This window comes from Cebidichthys violaceus, unplaced genomic scaffold (assembly GCF_023349555.1).
Source record: "Cebidichthys violaceus isolate CVI_PGR_0920_01 unplaced genomic scaffold, fCebVio1.0.p SCAF_12, whole genome shotgun sequence".
Classification (NCBI taxonomy): Eukaryota; Metazoa; Chordata; class Actinopteri; order Perciformes; family Stichaeidae; genus Cebidichthys; species Cebidichthys violaceus.
In genome coordinates, this window is record NW_027176285.1 from 11,718,839 (window position 1) to 11,739,394 (window position 20,556).

General features: G+C 38.9%; 2 protein-coding genes across 2 annotated transcripts; one reads left to right on the forward strand and one right to left on the reverse strand.

Annotated features, from left to right (window-relative positions):
- The first annotated feature begins 269 nt into the window (after positions 1 to 269).
- Positions 270 to 1,949, forward strand: mrps24 (mitochondrial ribosomal protein S24). The gene is made up of 4 exons (XM_068705569.1): positions 270 to 480; positions 745 to 804; positions 1,121 to 1,232; positions 1,522 to 1,949. The coding sequence occupies exons 1-4, from the start codon at positions 439 to 441 to the stop codon at positions 1,803 to 1,805; spliced, it is 498 nt and encodes a 165-aa protein (XP_068561670.1). The 5' UTR covers positions 270 to 438; the 3' UTR covers positions 1,806 to 1,949.
- Positions 1,950 to 3,458: 1,509 nt separating this feature from the next.
- On the reverse strand, positions 3,459 to 16,145 carry gnsb (glucosamine (N-acetyl)-6-sulfatase (Sanfilippo disease IIID), b). The gene is made up of 13 exons (XM_068706382.1): positions 15,882 to 16,145; positions 13,555 to 13,614; positions 12,601 to 12,804; positions 11,394 to 11,459; positions 10,534 to 10,632; positions 9,421 to 9,588; positions 8,641 to 8,723; positions 7,817 to 7,935; positions 7,614 to 7,717; positions 7,397 to 7,498; positions 6,982 to 7,092; positions 5,687 to 5,797; positions 3,459 to 5,326 (listed from the first exon to the last, which is right to left on the reverse strand). Exons 1-13 carry the CDS (start codon positions 16,011 to 16,013, stop codon positions 5,177 to 5,179), a joined length of 1,509 nt encoding a protein of 502 aa, XP_068562483.1. The 5' UTR covers positions 16,014 to 16,145; the 3' UTR covers positions 3,459 to 5,176.
- Positions 16,146 to 20,556: the final 4,411 nt, after the last annotated feature.

Below are 20,556 nucleotides of genomic sequence, written 5' to 3' on the forward strand. Positions count from 1 at the left end.
ATAACACTTCCGGTCCATGCTTTTCAAAATAACAACACCCTTTCTACAAAATAAATCGAAACAATTAACTAACACACAAAAAACTAAATAAGCGTTTGTATTAAGATACTATATTGCACCATATATACTTCAATATCACAAATAACGAGCACAGTAAATGTTTCGAAAGCTATCTGTTCTCTAAACTATTTACTTTTTCTACATCCTGTTGGTACAGCGCAACAGTCATCCGGTGGAAACAGATGACCTACTGTCGGATAAACAGTTCCAGTGGTCGTGCATAGATCACCGGAAAAACAACACATTTTCCATTTAAATACGATTTATAATCATTTAATTTTGTTAGTTTTAATTAAATGTTGTATTACGGAATACAAACTAATCTGTGAAGATAGTGTCAGCTATCTACGCGCCTAACATTTTAATACTCAAAAAAACATGGCGGCGTCCTTGAGCAGCACAGCGAGCGTGAGGCTGCTGGTCAGTAAACATGATATCTAAACGTTTAACATACTATATTTAACTCATTTTGACAGCTTAACATCTCTGTGTGCTCTGGTTATTCCGGCTGTTTAGTGTTTCGTGAGAGCGTGTTTATTCATATATTATATATTCATATGTGTGTTAAAACGGAGTGGATAACCAGTTAGGTGAAACTGAAGGAAGCTGCAACTGAAGATCATTTTACAAGTTCATCTCGTAGTGATGTGATGGTGTTTTACTCTCGTGGTGTTTCCTCTGCAGAGTAGTTTATTCAGCTCCTCCGGAAGCAGAGCCCTCCATGTCACCACAGTGTGCTGCAAGGTAAACACTCCTCATCATCACAGCTAACCATCAAACTGTTGTTATATGAGGTGCACATTATTATAAGCCTGTCTTAAAACAGAACTCACTTGTCAGTATGAGTTATGTAATTTAAGAAGATATCTCCCAGAGTTCCAGTCTTTTTAGTAGAAACAGTCATTGCATATTTGGGATTTGCATAGTTAATTAAGCACTAGTGAGCTCTCTTGCTTTTAGATCAAGGCTTATGGCCAGTTTGCTTTACCAAACAAAGATTGTTCTTACTGACATTTGTTCCTCTTTTTTTTTTCTTTCCTTCTCTTCTTTTCTTTCCCAGAATCGAGCAGCTCGTGTCCGAGTGGGGAAAGGAGACAAACCTTTGACGTACGAGCAAGCTCTTCCACCTCATCAGATCGGCCACCGCAAAGGATGGCTGTCCCAGCACACCGGTGAGCACGGCCGCGCTCGTTAACGAGCGGTTCAACGGCTTGAAGTCGAATGTTTTAACGACGTAATGTGACCCCAACATGAAACACAAGAGGACACGTTGGGGAAGGATCATAGCATGATAAAAATATCCTGACTTACTGGTTTAAAATCAAGATTTGGATCCAGAATTAATCCAAGATACTTAAACTCAATAACCATATCGATCTTTTCACCATTGATGAGAATGTTAACAGAAGGGGGCTGTTTAATTGACTGACCCAGGACACCTGTTCTTCCTGCTACTTCCAGGTAACCTAAGGGGAGAGGAGGGCGCCGCTGAGCGGACCATAGAGGACGTGTTCGTGAGGCGCTTCATGTTCGGGACCTTCCACGGCTGCCTGGCCAACGAGATCGTGATCAAAAGGCGCGGCAACGTGCTCGTGGTGTGCGCTTTAATGCTGCAGAAGTTACCGCCGCAGAAGTTTTACTTCTTAATAGGCTATTCGGAGTCACTGCTGTCGCACTTGTACAAATGTCCCGTCAAGTTAGAGGTTCAGACCCTGCAGGATAAAGCTGTGTACAAGTACCTCTGATGGAACCGTGTACTAGTACACTGAATGTCTCTGTGTACCGCCGGATGGATTTTGCTCTTGTATAAAACTCACTTTGTTCCCGTTATTTGATTTTGCTTTTGTGAATAAAACTCTCAGAATTAAATAAGTGTTATTGAAACATGATGCCTGGAAGTGTTTAACTACATTAATACACTGTATGTACGTATGTACTGCAGCTCCAGTTCACTGTTTCTGTTATTTACATTTGGAAATGCCAAGGTGTCATCCTTTTATCGTCATAATATAATAAAACCTTTATTATGTAGCACTTATCAAAACAAAGTTATTAAATGTCAGAACCCGTAAACAGAATAAAAACTAGAATCAGATAAAGTCAGTGAAGACGGTGAAATAAAATTCTGTTTCAAGTTTATTTAAAGAAGCCACTGAGTCAATCCTTATAAATGAAGTCAGAGCAAGATGTTTTTTGTCCAAAACAAAAGCATAATTACTAGTTGAACCAGATGTATTTGTGTATGGCCATAATTTCAAATGTGGTCCCAAAATGTTTTTGAAATTGACCAATAGGGAGCGACGGCGTAGCCAAAAAAAGAGGCCTGACCCGGCACAGAGTTGACCATAAGTTAATGAGCGTCTGTCATAAAAGCTGTTAGTTATTTTAAATGCAGGTGTGGAAAAGCTGCAAAAGATCGTGAACCTTTCAACTTTTAACCGTCTGTGATTGCCTGAACATCGTACTCATCACATGCAGCTGTATTTTTTATTTTCTTATGAAATAATACACCTGGCTGGGTCCTATAACCAGGGACGTGCGGTCACCTGTCATCATGACAAGTAAAAAACAAATAATGCTAAAATAAAATAAATATTAATATTTCTCTACTGATCTGTGCTATAAATGTAATTTCTGTGTGATTCCAATCATTTCAAGCATTTTTATAATCTAAATCGCTGAATTAGCGCATGTCCTGTTCAAACAGAGGAGACAGTGAGGTGAGGCAGCGACGAGCTGTGCCTGGTGGGGCAGATCGCGGCGCACACGCTCCCGGTGGAATCAAATATGTACCTTACCTATGTGTGAGTAAAGAATGCTGATATGAAAAACAACCAGTAGTCAATGTGCAAGCTGCCAATTGAATGGTGATGTAAGCTTCTCTATTGGGTTCATATATTTGTAAATCTGACTTATGTAGTGTCAGTGCCTCACCAGCCATGAGCCTCACCGCATGTCACTGCCTATAACATACTTCAAAATTATAAAAACATTCATGCTATATATAATAATTTTATGCACTAAAGATGAAAAGAAAATTCACATCACTCATACAGAACAACACTTACAGTCCCCGTTTAGCATTCATGAGCAGTATATAAACATTTAATACATGTTTATAACACCCAGTAAGCAGATATAAGTGTTATTAAGTGTGAACAGATAATTAATTACAATATTGTAAAACAGTTGTAATATTTATATATTATAAAATATGTCCATAGAACAATTATAATTCTTGACTAATAGTGTACATGAATTAACTTTAAGCTTTTTACAACTACGTTACAGTGTTTTATAACTTATTTAATATTTATACACTTTTGACAAATACTAAATAGTACAATGTACTTTTTTTCTGCGAAACCTCTTAATAAAATATCCACACGACAAGAGCATTTAAATGCTTCTTTTGATTTATTTCAATTTCGTCATAGTGCAAATACATTCACATTTAAGGCACATGAGCCTCGTCAGTGCAAACACAAGGCACACAGGATCAAAGTGTTCATTTCAAATGTTACGAAGAATATTCATCACAATTACAAAGTCGTCATCGCGCCTCCAAAGTATGACAGCAATCTTCTCATCTTCCACTTTAAAAAAGGCGCTTTATAAAGGTGTTCATTAATACAAAAAATGTTTTAAAAGTTTTGTCCATTCTTTAAATCTGAGGCACAAAATTGGAGCAATAATTGGACACAACAGATGTGTCCTTTAAAAAAAAAAAAGACTTAACGTCTCAACTTCAAGTTCTGCAGAGATAAAAAGTATAAGCTCAAAAACTCAACATAGGTTTGGCTAAAAGAGATAGTTTGACGAGAAAATCTTGCTAAGAGTCAAAATGAAAAGATGGATACCACTCTCATATGAAGCTACAGCCAGGTTAGCCTAGCTTACCATAAAGCGAAACAGGAGTAAACTACTAGCATTGTTCTGTCCAAAGGTAAAAAAAATCTGCTTCGCAGCACCTCTAAAACTAACGAACAAATAAATTACATCTCGTTTGTTTACTTTGTACGAAAACTGTCAAGTCAAAAAACGTCTGACTTTGCTGGCAAAGACTCAAACAGTTTCCGGCCTCCGCAAAAATTGCAAGTGATCGTCTTTATACTTGAATTAAACATCAACACATAACGTCTACGATTGAAGAGCTTTATAGTTTCAATTTGTCACTTTTTTAACAGAGCTAGGCTAGCTTTTTCTGACTATTTATTATGCTAAGCTAAGCTAACTAGCGGCAGGTGAGCGCTTTATACTGAACAGACAGACATGAGAGTGGAATCAATCTTCTCAGCTAACTCTCTGCAAGAAAGTGAAGAAGTATTTCCCCAAATCTCAAACTATTATAATCTTTGGTTGTGTATCATTGAAGAACAAAAATGTTCAGATGGTCTTTTGAACCATGACTATTATAAAGAACAGAAGTTTATAGTGCAGTTTATAGACATTTCAACACGGAAGAAAAACAGGCGTTACTAATAACATACAAGGAAAGGTTTCACATTTTGGGAAATAAATTATCTGCTCTCTGGTGGAAGGTGTGTACAAAAATGTGTACAAGTACAAATGCTATTTATATTACTACAAGTACTATTTCTTCTTTAACAACCAAGAAATAGTCAGACACATACGTACCTCCTTGTAAAATGGCGTTGTGTTTTTACACTTATATTTTTTGCACCGCACAAAGCCATGCTAGCTGTTTCCCCTTCACAGTTTCCAGTCTTTATGCTAAGCTAAGCTAACCAGCTGCTGGCTGTAGCTACACACTTATCGTACAGACGGTATCCATCTTCTCGTCCAGCAGGATGCATTTCCCAAAATGTCAAACGGGTCCTCTACCAATGGCTCTGTTCTTACTCAAGTGTCCCCGTAAACCATGAAAGTGTTAAAGTGACCCAGCATGCACAACACAAGGACCCTGAAACTGAAGCAAGGTAAATGGAATCCAGCCATGAAGGCATGTCAAAATGGGAAAGATGGTTATGAAAAAGGCAGATCCAACAAAGTTGCCTTTGACCAAACAGTGATATAAACCAACCCCATCTTCCACTGAGCGTATGAAGCAGGATGAAGGATGTTTGTCAGCTCCATGGAGGGCGTTATCTCGTCGTTACTTATTGTCACGGCAGCTGTCGCCCTGACAGGACTGGAGCTTTATGAGCCGCTGGTTCATCGCCTGCAGGACGGCCGGATCCACCTTCTTCACGATGTTCTCCAGCTGGTGGGGGTCCGACGTCAGGTTGTACACTTCTACGAATGACTGGGGACACAAAGAAGAAGAGACACTTCATCCTTCAGTTTATCACAAACATTCAACACATAAAGAAAACACTTCATCCTTCAGTTTATCACAAACATTCAACATATAAAGGCACACTTCATCCTTCAGTTTATCACAAACATTCAACATCAACACATAAAGGAACACTTCATCCTTCAGTTTATCACAAACATTCAACATCAACACAAAGAAAACACTTCATCCTTCAGTTTATCACAAACATTCAGTATCACACACACACACACACACACACACACACACACACACACACACACACACACACACACACACACACACACACACACACACACACACACACACACACACACACACACACACCTCGCTGTCTGCAAACTCGCAGTATTGCAGGTTGTTTTGGCCGTCGAGGGTCCGGACGCAGGCGTAGGTGTTGTTGTAGGCGTCTTCACACACGCAGTCCGGGAAACATTCCTGAAGAAAACATAAAGCGTTGAGTCGGTGCTGCAACCAAGAAATATCGTCATTGTATGTTCTGATTAAAGCCATAAGTCTTTGACCCGTAGTTGCACTACAGAGTGATGTCTGTCTGACATCGTCTAAAATACGTCCACAGCAGTACATTACTTTGTGTACAGTACTCTACTGTAGTAAAACACTGCCTGTGGAGAAGAACCTCATACAAACACACTACTAAACATCACTACTGTCCCTTTAAGGTAGTTTACAAAGAGGACAGACGGCTTGTTCTCCCTCATGACTCTGACGTCCTTTGAGCTCGTTAAAGGTTTTGTGGAATGATGAGGTGACAGTTTACACATTGCTGCTGATGACAGGAACAGGATTTACAAGTTTATTTAAAAAGGCTGCTTCTAATCTCATGTACTATTTTGGGGTAAAGAGTGAGGAGGACTTCAGGTTGCTTTGTGTGTTTATAGTAAGTTTAAAAGAGTTGAGCGAGCGGAGACGACGTTCTGATACTGGATGTATCTTTAACATCATTCTTAGAAATTCACTGTGTATTTTATTCCTCTTGTTTTAGAGTGATTCCCATCACTTTTAAACTTACTCACTAGGTGGGCTTCTGAGCAGGATTAACATCCAGCTTTGTCTCCGTTGTTTGTTTTTTACTGCATGTTTGCGACCAAACTAGTTTCCCCTCTGAGAAATAATAAAGTTCCCACGATCTTCCTCTGCAGGTTGAGTTTGAACAGTTGTTACGTAACAGCAGATCTTCAAATTCTAATTCTTCAGAGCTCTTTAGGACCACGCACTGCGATCGAAAGCTACTGAATTAACCTCGCTGTGAGATCATTCCTGAGCATATGGCAAAGTAAAGGGAGATTGTAGCTTCCCTAAATGAGTCTCTACCTTTTTGCACAGTCTGCGTTTTCTTTTAAAGCCATTAAAGAATAGAATAAGCTCCCCGTCAAACTGAAAACGTCACAGATTTCCATGTTTTTTATCCCCGTGAGGTTAAGAAATGAATTTTGGATCCATGGAGCGTAGATAGACATTAGCTTGGAGCTAAATCTGGTGCGAAGCATCTTTTCTATTTTTTGAGATCCCTGATGTAAATTAACTGAATAAACTAAACTAAACTTAATCAATAGTCAAACCTATTGTCGGCACAGTCGGTTCTTGTGGTTGATACTCACAGACAGTCCGGGGCCCAGTTTGGGACAAGACGGATCGGACGTTGGATTTCCCTCTCCGGTGTATTCAACAAGGAAAAAGGGACGAGCGGTGCCGTTACGAAGAGACGGGGCCTGACAGGAAGAGAGAAGATTAAAGGTATTACGATTATGGGAAAAGGAACATTTAGGACAAGATTTAAAGAAGCAGCTGACACACACACACACACACATATGAAATAAACACACAGACAGCATATATATCATTACCATTAATGTTTCAATTATCTATTCTTAATTTTCAACGTAAATGTATAGCTCTTACAATCTGTATTTCATTCGCCCATGTTGTTTATCTTTAATTACTTCTCTATTGATTAAATTACATTTTATTGAAGGAAACAATAAAATATGAAAACAGTAAAAAGAAGCAGCTGACCATCTGCGAGAGGAAAGACTGTCCGTCCACGTTCACAGACGACAGGTTGGTGCCAGAGATGTCCAGAATGGTGGGAGCCAGGTCGATATTCAACACCGGAGCCTGAAGGAGATCAATAAAAAACTCAATGAAACTCAGGATTAACAGCTTCGTTTGTAATGTGTGTGTGTGTGTGTGTGTGTGTGTGTGTGTGTGTGTGTGTGTGCGCGTGTCCGACCTGCAGCGTCTGGTTGGGTTTGATTCCCGGACCGCGGACCATGAGCGGGACCCTGATGTCAAACTCATACAGCTGCCTCTTATCAATGGGCAGAGAGAACTGACCTGTGAACAGTGATGTCATGGGGGGGAGGGGGTTAATGACAGACAGGAAGTAGGTCGTATTAAAAAAAATGACGTGAGGACCAGCGGAGGGACTCAGACCCGTGTGGTAGCCGTTGTCGGAGGTGTAGAAGATGTAGGTGTTGTCCAGTTCTTTGATGCTGTCCAGTTTCTTCACCAGCTGCTCCACCATGTCGTCCACTGAGAGCAGCGTCTGCCACCTGCATTTACACCATTTAAAGTTTTAATAAAGGAGACAAACTGGAGGCTAGTGTCCAATAAAGAATAGGAATTAAAATAAGATTTAGAAAAAGATACATTTATAAGGATAGCATTTCCAAAACTATAAAGATATGTGATATAAGTAAGTTTAAAAAGTATTAATGTTGGCGCCGCTGTTGTCTGTCAAGACAACCGCATCTCTTTCTGTTTCCATCTCAGAGCCTACTAGTACCAACAACACTGGACATAGTGTGTTCTGTTACTTTTCCATAACATCTAGTGGGGAAAGTAAATGTAAAGAACTTCCATTGATTCTCTGCTAAATGGTGATAGCTACCGATAGCTACCAGCTACCGATAGCTACCGGGGGAAATAAAAGTGCCATCCTCTTCCTGTTTTGGTTGACGCACTTTGTTTATGTCATAAACGGAGAATTCATTTTCCCAGAGATTATTCCCGCTGGCAGACAGAACCACATCGTGAAAGCGAGCGTTTTAGTCAACCAATTTCACCGCTTTTGGTGTCATTATTCTACAGCCGTAATCAACATTTAAGGTAATAAACCAAAATAAGACGTTATACCTTCATACACGTTCATTGAAACACAACTTCTAGTTCACCAGAAGGATGGTGAAACATTTGAACCACAGTGGTGGAGCGACCTCGAGCGTGTCTGAAAGAAGAGAACTGTTGGGCAGTCGTACCTCTTCCTGAACGCGCTGTCCAGATAGTTGAGGGAGCTTTCTGGCATCGGGTTCACAGGTTGACGCAGCAGCCAGTGTTTGTCCTGAAACACACAAATACAGATTCAAATATAAGAAAGACTAGTTATCATATTTAGAGTTACTGCAAGGAACTTTTAGTGGTGATTCTGTTGGTCCCTGTGGACTAAAGTGGTAGTGTCTCTGAGCACCAGACTCCCTTTAGAAAACCTCTCATTTTACTGCAGCAGGGTCTGACAGTCTGCCCCTCTCAGTCCTGGTTCTGGTTCTCCCGTGCCTCCCTTCCCTCCAGCGGGTCCAGCAATACGTCCTGGATCTCCAGCAGTGTGGTGTCAGTGAGAAGCTCTGCTCCTGGTGGAGGAGGAGGAGACGCTGCTGCCGGGAGCTGAGCTCTCCTCCTCGCTCCGGATCTGGGTCTGTCCACGGTGGACCGGTCTCTGCTGGAGGATCTGGGTTTGACCACGGTGGACCGGTCTCTGCTGGAGTCTGAGCTAAAGGAGTTTCTGGTGAACCTGCATGATGTCATCTGGTTTCACCAGAATCCGACCCGGTGGCTCCGATGACGAGCATTAAGAATAACTCTATAGAAATAGACCATCTTCTCTCTGATGGTCTCTTTACTGATGGAGGTCTGACAGAGGACCAGGACTAACCTGAGACTGGTTCTTATAGAGGATCAGGACTAAACTGAGACTGGTTCAGGACCAGTTTAAAGCTCCTCACAGTACCTTTAAATAATGTTTTGTGTTAACGTGGACACACCTTGCCTAGTTTGTCAAAGCTCCCGTCTCGGGGGGCTTTAACGTCGCTGAACTGCTTCTGGTACTGAGGCGCCGCCGTCCTGGGGGAGTGAGGAGCTGGAGGAGACAGCATGAGGAAGAACGGATGCTGGGGGCTCCTGTCCTCCAGGAAGTGGAGGGAACGGTTCGTCTGGATCGAGAAAAGGAATAAAATCTGTGACTCATCATTGACTCATCATGTGACTCATCATTTGTCACAACAGCTGGTCAAACGCTGCTGAACACATTCTTTTAAATGTGATTGATTCTCCAAAGTCCCACACAGGGTCAAATCCTCTCAACGCTCACATTACTTTGGATGATAATTAACTCGACCGACTTATAGAACTAAACTTCTTGTCACTAAGTTCAACTAACTAGATGGTTTGTTTAGTTTTAGACTTTTAGTGTATTCATCCATTGTTGACAAATAGATTAGTTGTTCTATTGAATGTTGAATCTCACAAAAGCACCACTTTAAATTTTGTGTTTACCAGAAAAGACCAAAATCTCCAGATTGACCCAAGCACGAGCAACACTATTTCTGTCTGTTAGTCTCTCCTCTTAAACTAAAATGGTGAACATTGTAAACAATATTCCTGCTAAACGTTGCTAAATGTTAGCATGCTGATGTTTAGCATTTAGCTCAAAGCTCCAACGTGCAGCCTCACGGAGTTGCTAGCGTGACCGTCGCTTAAAGAATCTGCATTTCGTTACCGTCCTGTTGGCTGATAAGAGTTCAAACATCAGCTCGTTGAGTCAGCTGACGAGGACTTCATTTAAATTGAAAAAACACAAAGAAGCCAAACGTGTTCATTCAAACACTGTGAAATATAAATGTAAATATTTAAAAGGCATTAAATTCATCATTAGTATCCTGTTTTCCTTCATTTCACACCCTCTAGCTGTTGATGATTAACCGCTCACACTGACACACAAAAAATGTTGTGTTTCTGTAAAATCAGCCGATTCAAACAGTTTGGAAGTGAATGTTCTTATTTTTTCCCATAAACCTTCACATAAAAACTAACCCTATGGATGTCACGCTGCAGGTTAAAATACTGCTGATCACGGTCTGTGGTGAAAGCGGACTTACGATGAGGTCGGTGAGGTAGTCTGACTCATAACTGTCTCCGTGCTTCTGCTCTTTGCCGTTGACTGACAGCGTGTAGTTGTAGTACTGAGAGTTCCCAACCTGTAACGTACAAGAGGCAGAAGATGTGACCACAGAAGAAGTACTTGGGAATATACAGTGTTTTGTGTGTGTGTGTGTTTCTGTGTGTGTGAGAGAGTGAGTGAGTGTGAGAGAGAGAGAGTGTGAGAGCGTGAGAGAGTGAGAGAAAGAGAGTGAGAGAGCGAGATTGTGAAAGAGAAAGAGAGTGAGAGAGAGACAGAGCGAGTGTGTGAGAGAGTGAGAAAGAGAGTGAGTGTGAGAGAGTGAGAGTGTGAGAGAGAGATAGTGTGAGAGAGAGTGAGTGAGTCAGAGAGAGTGAGCGAGATAGAGTGAGTGAGTGAGTGAGAGAGAAAGAGAGTGAGAGAGAAAGAGAGTGAGAGAGAAAGAGATTGTGAGAGAGAGAAAGAGAGTGAGAGAGCGTGAGAGAGAGACAGAGAGAATGTGTGAGAGTGAGAACGAGAGTGAGTGAGAGAGAGAGAGAGTATGTGTGAGAGTGAGAGTGTGAGAGAGAGTGAGTGAGTGAGTGAGTGAGTGAGCGAGATAGAGTGTGAGAGAGAAAGAGAGTGAGAGATCGAGATTGTGAGAGAGAAAGAGAGTGAGAGAGCGTGAGAGAGAGACAGAGAGAGTGAGAAAGAGAGTGAGTGTGAGAGAGTGAGAGAGAGAGAGTGTGAGAGAGAGTGAAAGAGAGAGACTGAGAGAGAGAGAGAAATTGAGAGTGAGAGAGTGACAGTGAGAGTGAGAGTGAGAGTGAGAGTGAGAGAGACAGAGAAAGTGAGACTCACCAGTGCATTCCACTGGTCCCAGCCAGGTGGAACATGGCCAACGTCTCCTGCTTCTTTCTTACCGTACTGATGACAGAAAAAGAAAAAACATTGTGAAAGTCTACAGCAAAGCTTCGAGCTAAATGCTAACATGCTAACCCTGCTGATGTTGATGTAATGTAGCATGCTAACACAAAGTGTGGCTCGTGTCATTAGTTCTGCAGGTTTTTGGACATAAAGGTCCGCTAGATCAGTGATTCTTAACCATGGGGCCACGGCCCAATTGTGGGCCGCGAGCGCCACCTGGTGGGCCGCAAAAAACTTTCAGTTTTGCACCTGTGGGCCGCGAGGGCTGTGGGACCAGGGCTAAGCGTTGCCCAGCACTAATTTAAAACAAAAAAATTAAGACGAAAGTGGTGCCAAACCCCCCGAAAAGTCTGACAGACTTCATTAAGTAGGGCTTTGTGAACGGAGGTAACGAGGCAGAGCCGAGAGCCCAGTGTGTGGACTGTAGTGACTGTTGTTATTGTTCATTTGTCACAGATATGAAGAACAACTTCTGGTTTGCCATGCAAAAATGAAGACTGCTGAAGCATATAATTTGCATATTATAAGGCTATATTTTCATTTGCACTTTATTTAAATTCTATTTACAGTTTATTTAATTTGAAACTTATTATTTTGAATGTATATATTTTATTACCACATATTATTTAATTACCAAATTTCCTTTTTTTTCTCAGTTTTTTTGAGAGTCCCTCCTTTTTTCCTGGAGTAAAATCAAATTATTAGTTATTTTTGTGTTAATAAGCCTGACTTGAGCCTTTAAATTTGTTCTTGAATCACCTTGGTTTGTTCCATGAATTGTTAGCCTGTTGGGAGTCTTGTTGTATTTGTATGCAGGTTTACATACAGATGATAAATAAATGAGATGATCACATTGTATCATGTCATTTATTTGACAAGGTTTTTGCTTGTTAAACCGTAAGTGAATTTGATTTAGTTATTGAATACAAATCAAACCAAGAGTGCGATCAATTAGTTAAATTAATACAGTGTTAATATTTGAATGGGCCCCGGGCCACTTTGTACTTGAAAAGTTGGGCCCCGAGGTCAAAAAGGTTAAGGACCCCTGACCTAGATGAGATGTACAGGTATCACCAAAGTTATTTGAAATCACGCAACCACCGACTGTCAAACCTCAGAAGTGTCCCTGAAGCGTGCTCACCTGGTTCAGGTATTTCCCGGCAAAGAACGTCTGGTACTTCAGTTTGCTGAGGTAGACGGGGAAGGCCGAGGCCTCGGGTCCGTTCTGCCACAGAGCGCTGGAGCAGTTCCCCGACAGCGAGTTGTTCCTCACCTCGTGGTTGTGAGGGTACCGACCCGTCAACACGCTGCTCCTGCTGGGGCAGCACAGCGGCGTCACCGTGAACTTCACCGGAGGAGGAGAAGAAGAAGAAGAAGAAGGAGGAGGAAGAGGAGGAGGAGGAAGCGAGAGCGGGCGATAGAAAAAGAGGAAGAGAAGAGGAAACAGAAGGGAAAAAGATGATGAAAGGAGCGTGACAGTGGAGACGAGGATGTGTTAACTCCTTCAGTTTCAACGTTTTGAAATCATCAGGGGACTGGAGGAAACACGGCTTCACTTGAAGTCAAAGAATATTATTTATACATCAGTAAAAGTACTTAATGTGCAGTAAAAGTACTCGTTCTGCAGTAAAAGTACTCGCAGCAACACGACAGCTACACTTGCATGGTGCGTTCAAGCGCTACTCAGTAGAAATGAGTATTGGGCAAAAGGTAAAATATAACACTATGATGTCAAAGCAATATAAAATAGATATAGGTGAGACATTATTCTCTGTTTTACTTTCTAACACTAACTACATTTATCATGTATAAAGAATTAAATAAAATACATTCATCACTTACCTTAAAGGCCGCTACAAGAGCCCACCCCCAAAATGATTTAATATTGACATTTATGCCATCATATATACACCGTTACTGTCCGTGCTTCAAAATGACATCATGATATGCATTTTAGACATCTTGTGTGTTTTTTGTGTAAAATTGTCATCTGAAGAGCAACTAAAGCTGTAAAAAGTACAATATTTACCTCTGAGATGTAGTGGAGGAGAAGTACATAAAATAGAAATATTAAATGTATTATAAATGTACTCACAGCATTCACAAATGTTGCTCCTGCGTCTCCTATCAGGGCTTTAGCTTTCTTCATGGGGGTCTGCAGAACAGAAACATGAACAGATTTAGACAAAGTGACACAACATTCAAATGAATTAGATCAAATTAAGTTGATCTATGAGCACTAATAGAGTCATTATGAACTTTTTATCTTTAATAAAATCATTGTTTAATTCATTGTTACTGTGTAAAACTCCCTTGGTTGTCATTGCATAAGAGCTGGAAATTATGACCATATTAATTAATGATTAATCTACCATTGTTTGGTCTGAAGACGCCCCCTTTGGGTCTGGAAAATTGCGTTATTTTTACACCATTTTCTAATATCCTATCGACCACGATCAATAAATAATCGAGATATAAATATCTGTAATGGAAGTAATCATCAGTTGCAGCCTGTTTGGTTTAGAAAATATGAAAAGAAAATTAAAAGTGCCCATCATTTTTTCCCAGAACACAAGTTGTTACGTTGAAACATCTTGTTCAGATGTCTAAATAAAAATAAAAACCTAGTTTACTATCGTATAAGATTATACGTTTTTGATCATTTTCTATTGATCAACTAATTGTTTCAGCCCTAATTAATTGGTTTCATCTATAAAATTTCAGAAAATAATGTAAGACTGACATGTTCTAACAAGATAATTTGGGTATTTTTGCTTAATTAGCACTTAAAAAAATTATTTGAATATCAAAATTGTTTTGTGTATAGCTTACTTATTAATTAATTCATTGTACAGTTTTTGCCATGCTAGCAAATTTGTCCACCACTTTGATCCAGACTGAAATTATTCAACAATTATTGAATGGATTCCAAATTAGCAAATGCTAATACTAAACTACCACTATAAATATTGCAAAGATTATACATGCTTAGCATTAGCATGTTAGCATTGTCATTGTGAGCATGTTAGCATTATGTACAGCGATGTGACGCGATGCTAACTTCCTGCTGGCTTAAAATTACATCTTCCTTGCGGCACTGTATTCCCATAATCCAAACATTATTAGCAAATGCCTAATGCTAAACTACAACTATAAACATTGCAAAGATTATACATGCTTAACATTAGCATGTTAGCATTGTGAGCATGTTAGCATTGACTACAGCCTCACAGTGCAGCTAGCGTGGCTGTCGATTTTTAGTCTTGTTTTCTTCTGTGTCCTAACCTGATAATATAATTAACTTTTTATTTACTGTGTATTTTATTTGTTTCCTAAAGTGTTACACTGTCTTGAAATAGTTTCAGATGAATTTTCTGCTGATCAGCTCAATTGATTAGTCGACTTTCAGCAGTCAAAAACAGCTTTACAGCTTTTTTATATACCAGCACCGCCAAGCTTCTAAATCTGTATTTTATGGATATTAAGGTTATAAAAACACCATAAAGTATGATAAAATGACTCTAAACTCAATGCTAGGGTACTACAAACACACATACAAGTGTGTGTTTACAGATAGAAGTCACTTTAATCTCACAAATCTCTTTAAGATCAATACAGGTGACTTATTCAATCTAACCTTATTTCAGACTCAGGGTCCATATAAGACAAATACATAAACTTAATAAATAAGCAATAAAAGTACGGAGGCCTTGAAGTGCCTTACATGAGACAGCTGTACCAATGTCTCCACAGACTGGTAGCGTGTGCTGCTGAACCTTATGTTGGATAAAACCAGATGACCTCATTTTCATTAAGCCGACAAATTACATTTATACATAAGATTTCTTAAAACAGTTTGAAAAGTATTGACTCCTGCAGCCACGAACATTTCACTGGCACTCTGTTTTTTGTACTTTGACCACAAGTGTGCAGTAGAGTGGTGTACAATATGCTCTGAAATTATTATAAGTATTGATAAGTGTGTTTTCCGGAAAACCACCAGACACCAGAACAGCTTCTTCCCACTGGCCGTCAGTCTGATGAACAATTAATCAGACATACACTGCACCTCCATTCTGCACTAACATCCCAAATCCATTGTCCATTGTCATTGATGTTCATATTTATTCATGTTTATATTGTACATTGTAGTTAAATGTTTATGCTTAGTTTCTCTGTTCTACTGTGTTGTCTTTAATGTCCTTGTTTTTATATTTTTCTTGTTTATTTGTATATTCCATGTATGTACGTTGAGAGCAATGTGTACGCACACATGGCCAATAAAGCTGGTCTGATTCTTCTAAAATATGATACAATGACTCTAAACTCAATGCTACAGGTGTGTGTTTACCGGTAGAAGTCTCTTTAAGATCAATACAGGTGATTTATTGAAAAGTGTTTTTCCAGAAGGTGTCCACTCACCATCCCCCCCAGAAACACGTCCTGGTCGTCTGCGAGGATGAGGATGATGTTGCTCGGTTTTCCTCCTGACGCAGCACACCTGACGCAGCAGGTGAGCAGCAGCAGCAGCGCGAGGAGCCTCAGACCTGCCATTTGGGGACCCCCTGCACAGACTGCACGCGGACTCGCCCCGCCGGTTTTGTGTGAGACCTAACCTACCGGAGCTCGGTTTCGTTTCCTGCTTTGAGGGGAGGTAACGTTACGTGTTGTTGACTCGAGTGCGCAGGCTGGACAGAAAAGAGAAAAGTTTGAGGAAGTGGAGCCTGAGCTGTTCGCGGTCATATGATCACACCGAGTGGGAGGAGTAACGACCGAGAACACGTTGTACCGAATGGACTTTACACTACTTATGCACCACCGACACCTCTTCACTGCTTCTACTACACTGGATATGGATACTTAGTTACTATGGACGCAAGAATCCCATTTAATAAAAATACCTACATGTTTAATTTAAATATAATTAAATTATATTTAATAAAAAAATAATATAATATATGATATAATATTCCAAGGTATACTTTTATTTAAAAAATAAACAATTATATTGCAATTTATTATAATATGTTATATTTCATAACATTTTTTATGTAATATTTATTCAAATAAATAATGATTCAAATATAATAACATTATTTCCAAATGTACTAGTGTACTAATGTAATATCATATCAATGTGATATAGAATATCATTAACACTCCATTCTGATTCTACTAAATTATTTTATTATAGTATATCCAGTATAGAGATGCCACAAAAACGTTGACCATTTTCCCAATACTATACTAATTTAATATGATATATGTATATATATATATATATATATATATATATATATATATATATATTATTTGATCTATTTATATACATTTATCATTGCATATATTGTATTGAATTGTATTAAATTATTTTGTCTTTCATTTTAACTTTTTTTTTTATTTAAGATAACACTTAATTGATCTCCAAGGAGAAATCAACATTTTATTTTATTTTATTTTATTTTAATAGAAATAGACTTTATTTAAAAAAAAATTGTCAACCATTTTGCCAATTTCAGATTGTTTTAAGCCGATACCAATATATTGGTTAATATTCAGACTTTTCTTTCTTACATACATTTTTAATAGAGGGAGACATTTTGATAAAGATCATTTAGATTCAGCTATTGAAGAAATGTGACCATTTGTATTTTTTACAGTGTGACAATTTAAATGATATAATGGTGTCATTGTTTCTAAACGTATCAAACATGTTTTGTACAATATCATAAGTGTAATATCAAGTATATCATGTATTATTGGCTGATACTGTATATTGCCAGATGTTACAGTGTCTTGCTGTAGATTTATTTTCATGAAAAACAAAACTGAAATGTGAAAGAGGATCTGAAACAATCTACCACTAATATTCCCACATATTTCCCCTTAAATAGCTTCAGAGTTACTGTAGATCAAATGGTTTATTTTGACATTATTATATTCTCCTAATTTATGAAGATGTATTACATTTTTTATTGAGTAAAATATTCAAATCCAAACATAAGATGACATTATTGTGCAAAAACATCATAGTTTATTTCTTATTTCATGTGCCTTAAGTTACGTCATGAGTCAGTGAGCTTATCTGTAAATCATGAGGACAAGTGAGAACTAAATGATCCGTACATGATGTCTTAACAACCTCTGAATTTAGCTGCAGCTCATTTCCATTTCCCTGCAGCTGATGATGATGAGGTTTTGTACAGCAGGTAGTAATCAGTGCAGTCATGTCTGACCATGAAATGAGCCCAGAGCTGCTAGTCGCTTCTAAAAGGGAAACAGGTCATTACTGCTAACAGCAGACATCTTATCATCTGTACTACGATGTGATTATAGAACCGCATTTATCAGCCAACGTCAGTGGTGGAAGGTATATTTAACTACAATTGTGAAGTTCTTGAACTTTTATCGAACTTTATACTTCTACTCCACTACATCTCTGAGGCAAATATTATATGTTTTTTTATATATTAGATAAAATGATCCTATAATTTTCAATTTACAAAAAATGTACTGATGCTAAGTCTAAACGATGTGGAAGTAAATACAATTTTTGAGATACTAAATTTAAAAAAATGTATTTACTGTAGGATTCACCCGGGGATGAATTTAGACCACGATGACCCATGATGCATTGCAGATCTACATCAACATGCTGTATATGTTCTACAGTAAGCATTTGGCCATTAATATATATAGTAATAATGCTGTCAAAACCACAAAAACTTGTTACAGTGCAGGTTTACTGAGTGATCTGTAACCCTAACCCAAACCGCCAGTCAGATACTAGATGTCGCTGAAGACAAAAGATCCTGCAGGGTCTTGAGGGACAATCACACCATGAAGTTCTGGATGAATAGTTACAGATGGAGCTAGAGAATTAGAAGAAGGACCCAAGGGACGAGAACAAGGTCCTAGAGAACCAAAAGAAGGTCCCAGAGGACGAGAACAAGGTCCTAGAGAACCAAAAGAAGGTCCTAGAGAATCAAAAGAAGGTCCCAGGGGACGAGAAGAAGGTCCTAGAGAACCAAATGAAGGTCCCAGGGGACGAGAAGAAGGTCCTAGAGAACCAAAAGAAGGTCCCAGGAGACGAGTAGAAGGTCCCAGAGGATGAGAACAAGGTCCTAGAGAACCAAAAGAAGGTCCCAGAGGACAAGAAGGTCCTAGAGAACCAAAAGAAGATCCCAGGGGACAAGAAGAAGGTCCTAGAGAACCAATAGAAGGTCCCAGGGGACAAGAACAAGGTCCCAGAGGACGAGAACAAGGTCCTAGAGAACCAAAAGAAGGTCCCAGAGGACGAGTAGAAGGTCCTACAGGGCTTCTGTCTAGAGTTCTTCAATAAATAATCAAATATATGTTCAATGTGTTTGCCTCTCTGGTTGTATATATATATACAGTATTAATACAACTGTACTACACGATCGTGACTATAAAGAAGAAGTACAGTAAAAACATGTGACCCTCATCAGTGATGGGCTTATGGATATTTTTAATATTCATAATTTAGTTATTACCAGTCAGCTATAACTATAAAACAGGTGTTCTTTGTTCATGTGTTGAATACATGAAGGCCTCACAGCCACAATCAATAATATGGATCTGTGTACGTTGTTTAAGTTTAGTCTACAAGAAAACACAGTACGTCCATGGTGGCGTAGTGGTAGTGCTTCTCACTACCGACTTTTTTCCCCCATACAATGATATGAGTTCTTCTACGTGGCACATGTACACATACACGCAACACTAGCCCCCCCCCCCCTTATACAAAACAAAACGAAAAACCCATACTCATAAAAACAAACCGCACAAACAACCACATATAAACAAGCATACTAAACAACGACATAAATAACCTTTATTTATTATACCGATACCGCCCAGCCCTAATGACACTGACTTTGCTTCTTCACCAGAGTCTCTGTGCTTTCTCGCCTCGCAGGTTTCCGTGGATCCTGGTTTTACCTGGACCTTGGTCTTGCCTCCTGCTGTTCTGTCATATGCATTGAATGTGTTGTAACTCTGTTATGTTGTTTATTCTGTACATGTGACATCTATCACACTTCTGTCCATCCTGATAGAGGATCCTCCTCTGTTGCTCTTTAAGGTCTCTCCCTCTGTTCTCCTCGTTAAAGAGGTTTTTTGGGGGAGTTCTTCCTGTTCAGATGTGAGGGTTCCGGGACAGAGGATGTCACATGGGTACAGGTTGTAAAGCCCTCTGAGGTACATTTGTGATTTGTGATTTTGGGCTCTACAAAAATAAATAGAATTGAGTTGACTGACATTAATGCTGAAGGAGTAATCTTTCTGGACAACATTGGGTATTATATTCACTCAATGCATCCTTTTGATGTACGTGTTCGCTGTCTTGCAGCTATGGTACTGGTGCATTGTTTTATTTTGTTAGCAATGGCACTGTTAAGTAAATGTCCTGCATTCAAAGTATTACTTACTGTAAGTAAAAGTGTTGTCAGCAAGTATTCTCATCAAAATGTACTTTTGCATTTACTGCACAATCAAAAGTATTGTGCAGTAAATGCACAATAGAGCGCTTTCTAAAGAAACTAAAGCTTCAAATATTTACCTCTGAGATGTAGGAGAGGAGAAGTGGAAAGTAGCAGAACATAGAAATACTCATGTAAAGTTCAAGTACCTTATATTTTTACATCAATACAATACTTGAATAAATGTACTTATTTACATTGCTGGTAATGAAGATAATAAAGTTGTAAGAAGTGAGTATTTAGTTTGCTTCATTTGTGTAAACATGGAATGTATTGAACGTTAAGATACTAGTAATAGCTAAAAATGTTTAACTAGATCAAACTTAATTTTAGTTTGTAGAAATTAAACTATTAAATTGATCTGAATCTACAAAAACACAAAAGGTAAATAGTAATTGAGGTTACATAATACATTTTAGTATACTGAACATAGTGAGTAAACTTTACTCAAAATATTTGAAATAAAATTATGAATATAAATTAAGTAAAGTCAACTTAAAATATCTATCTGGATTTAGATTTAAAAATGTAATTTGAACACCTGCTGGTATAGAAGACCCACTTCTTAGTGGCAAATCAAAAATCCAATATTAAAT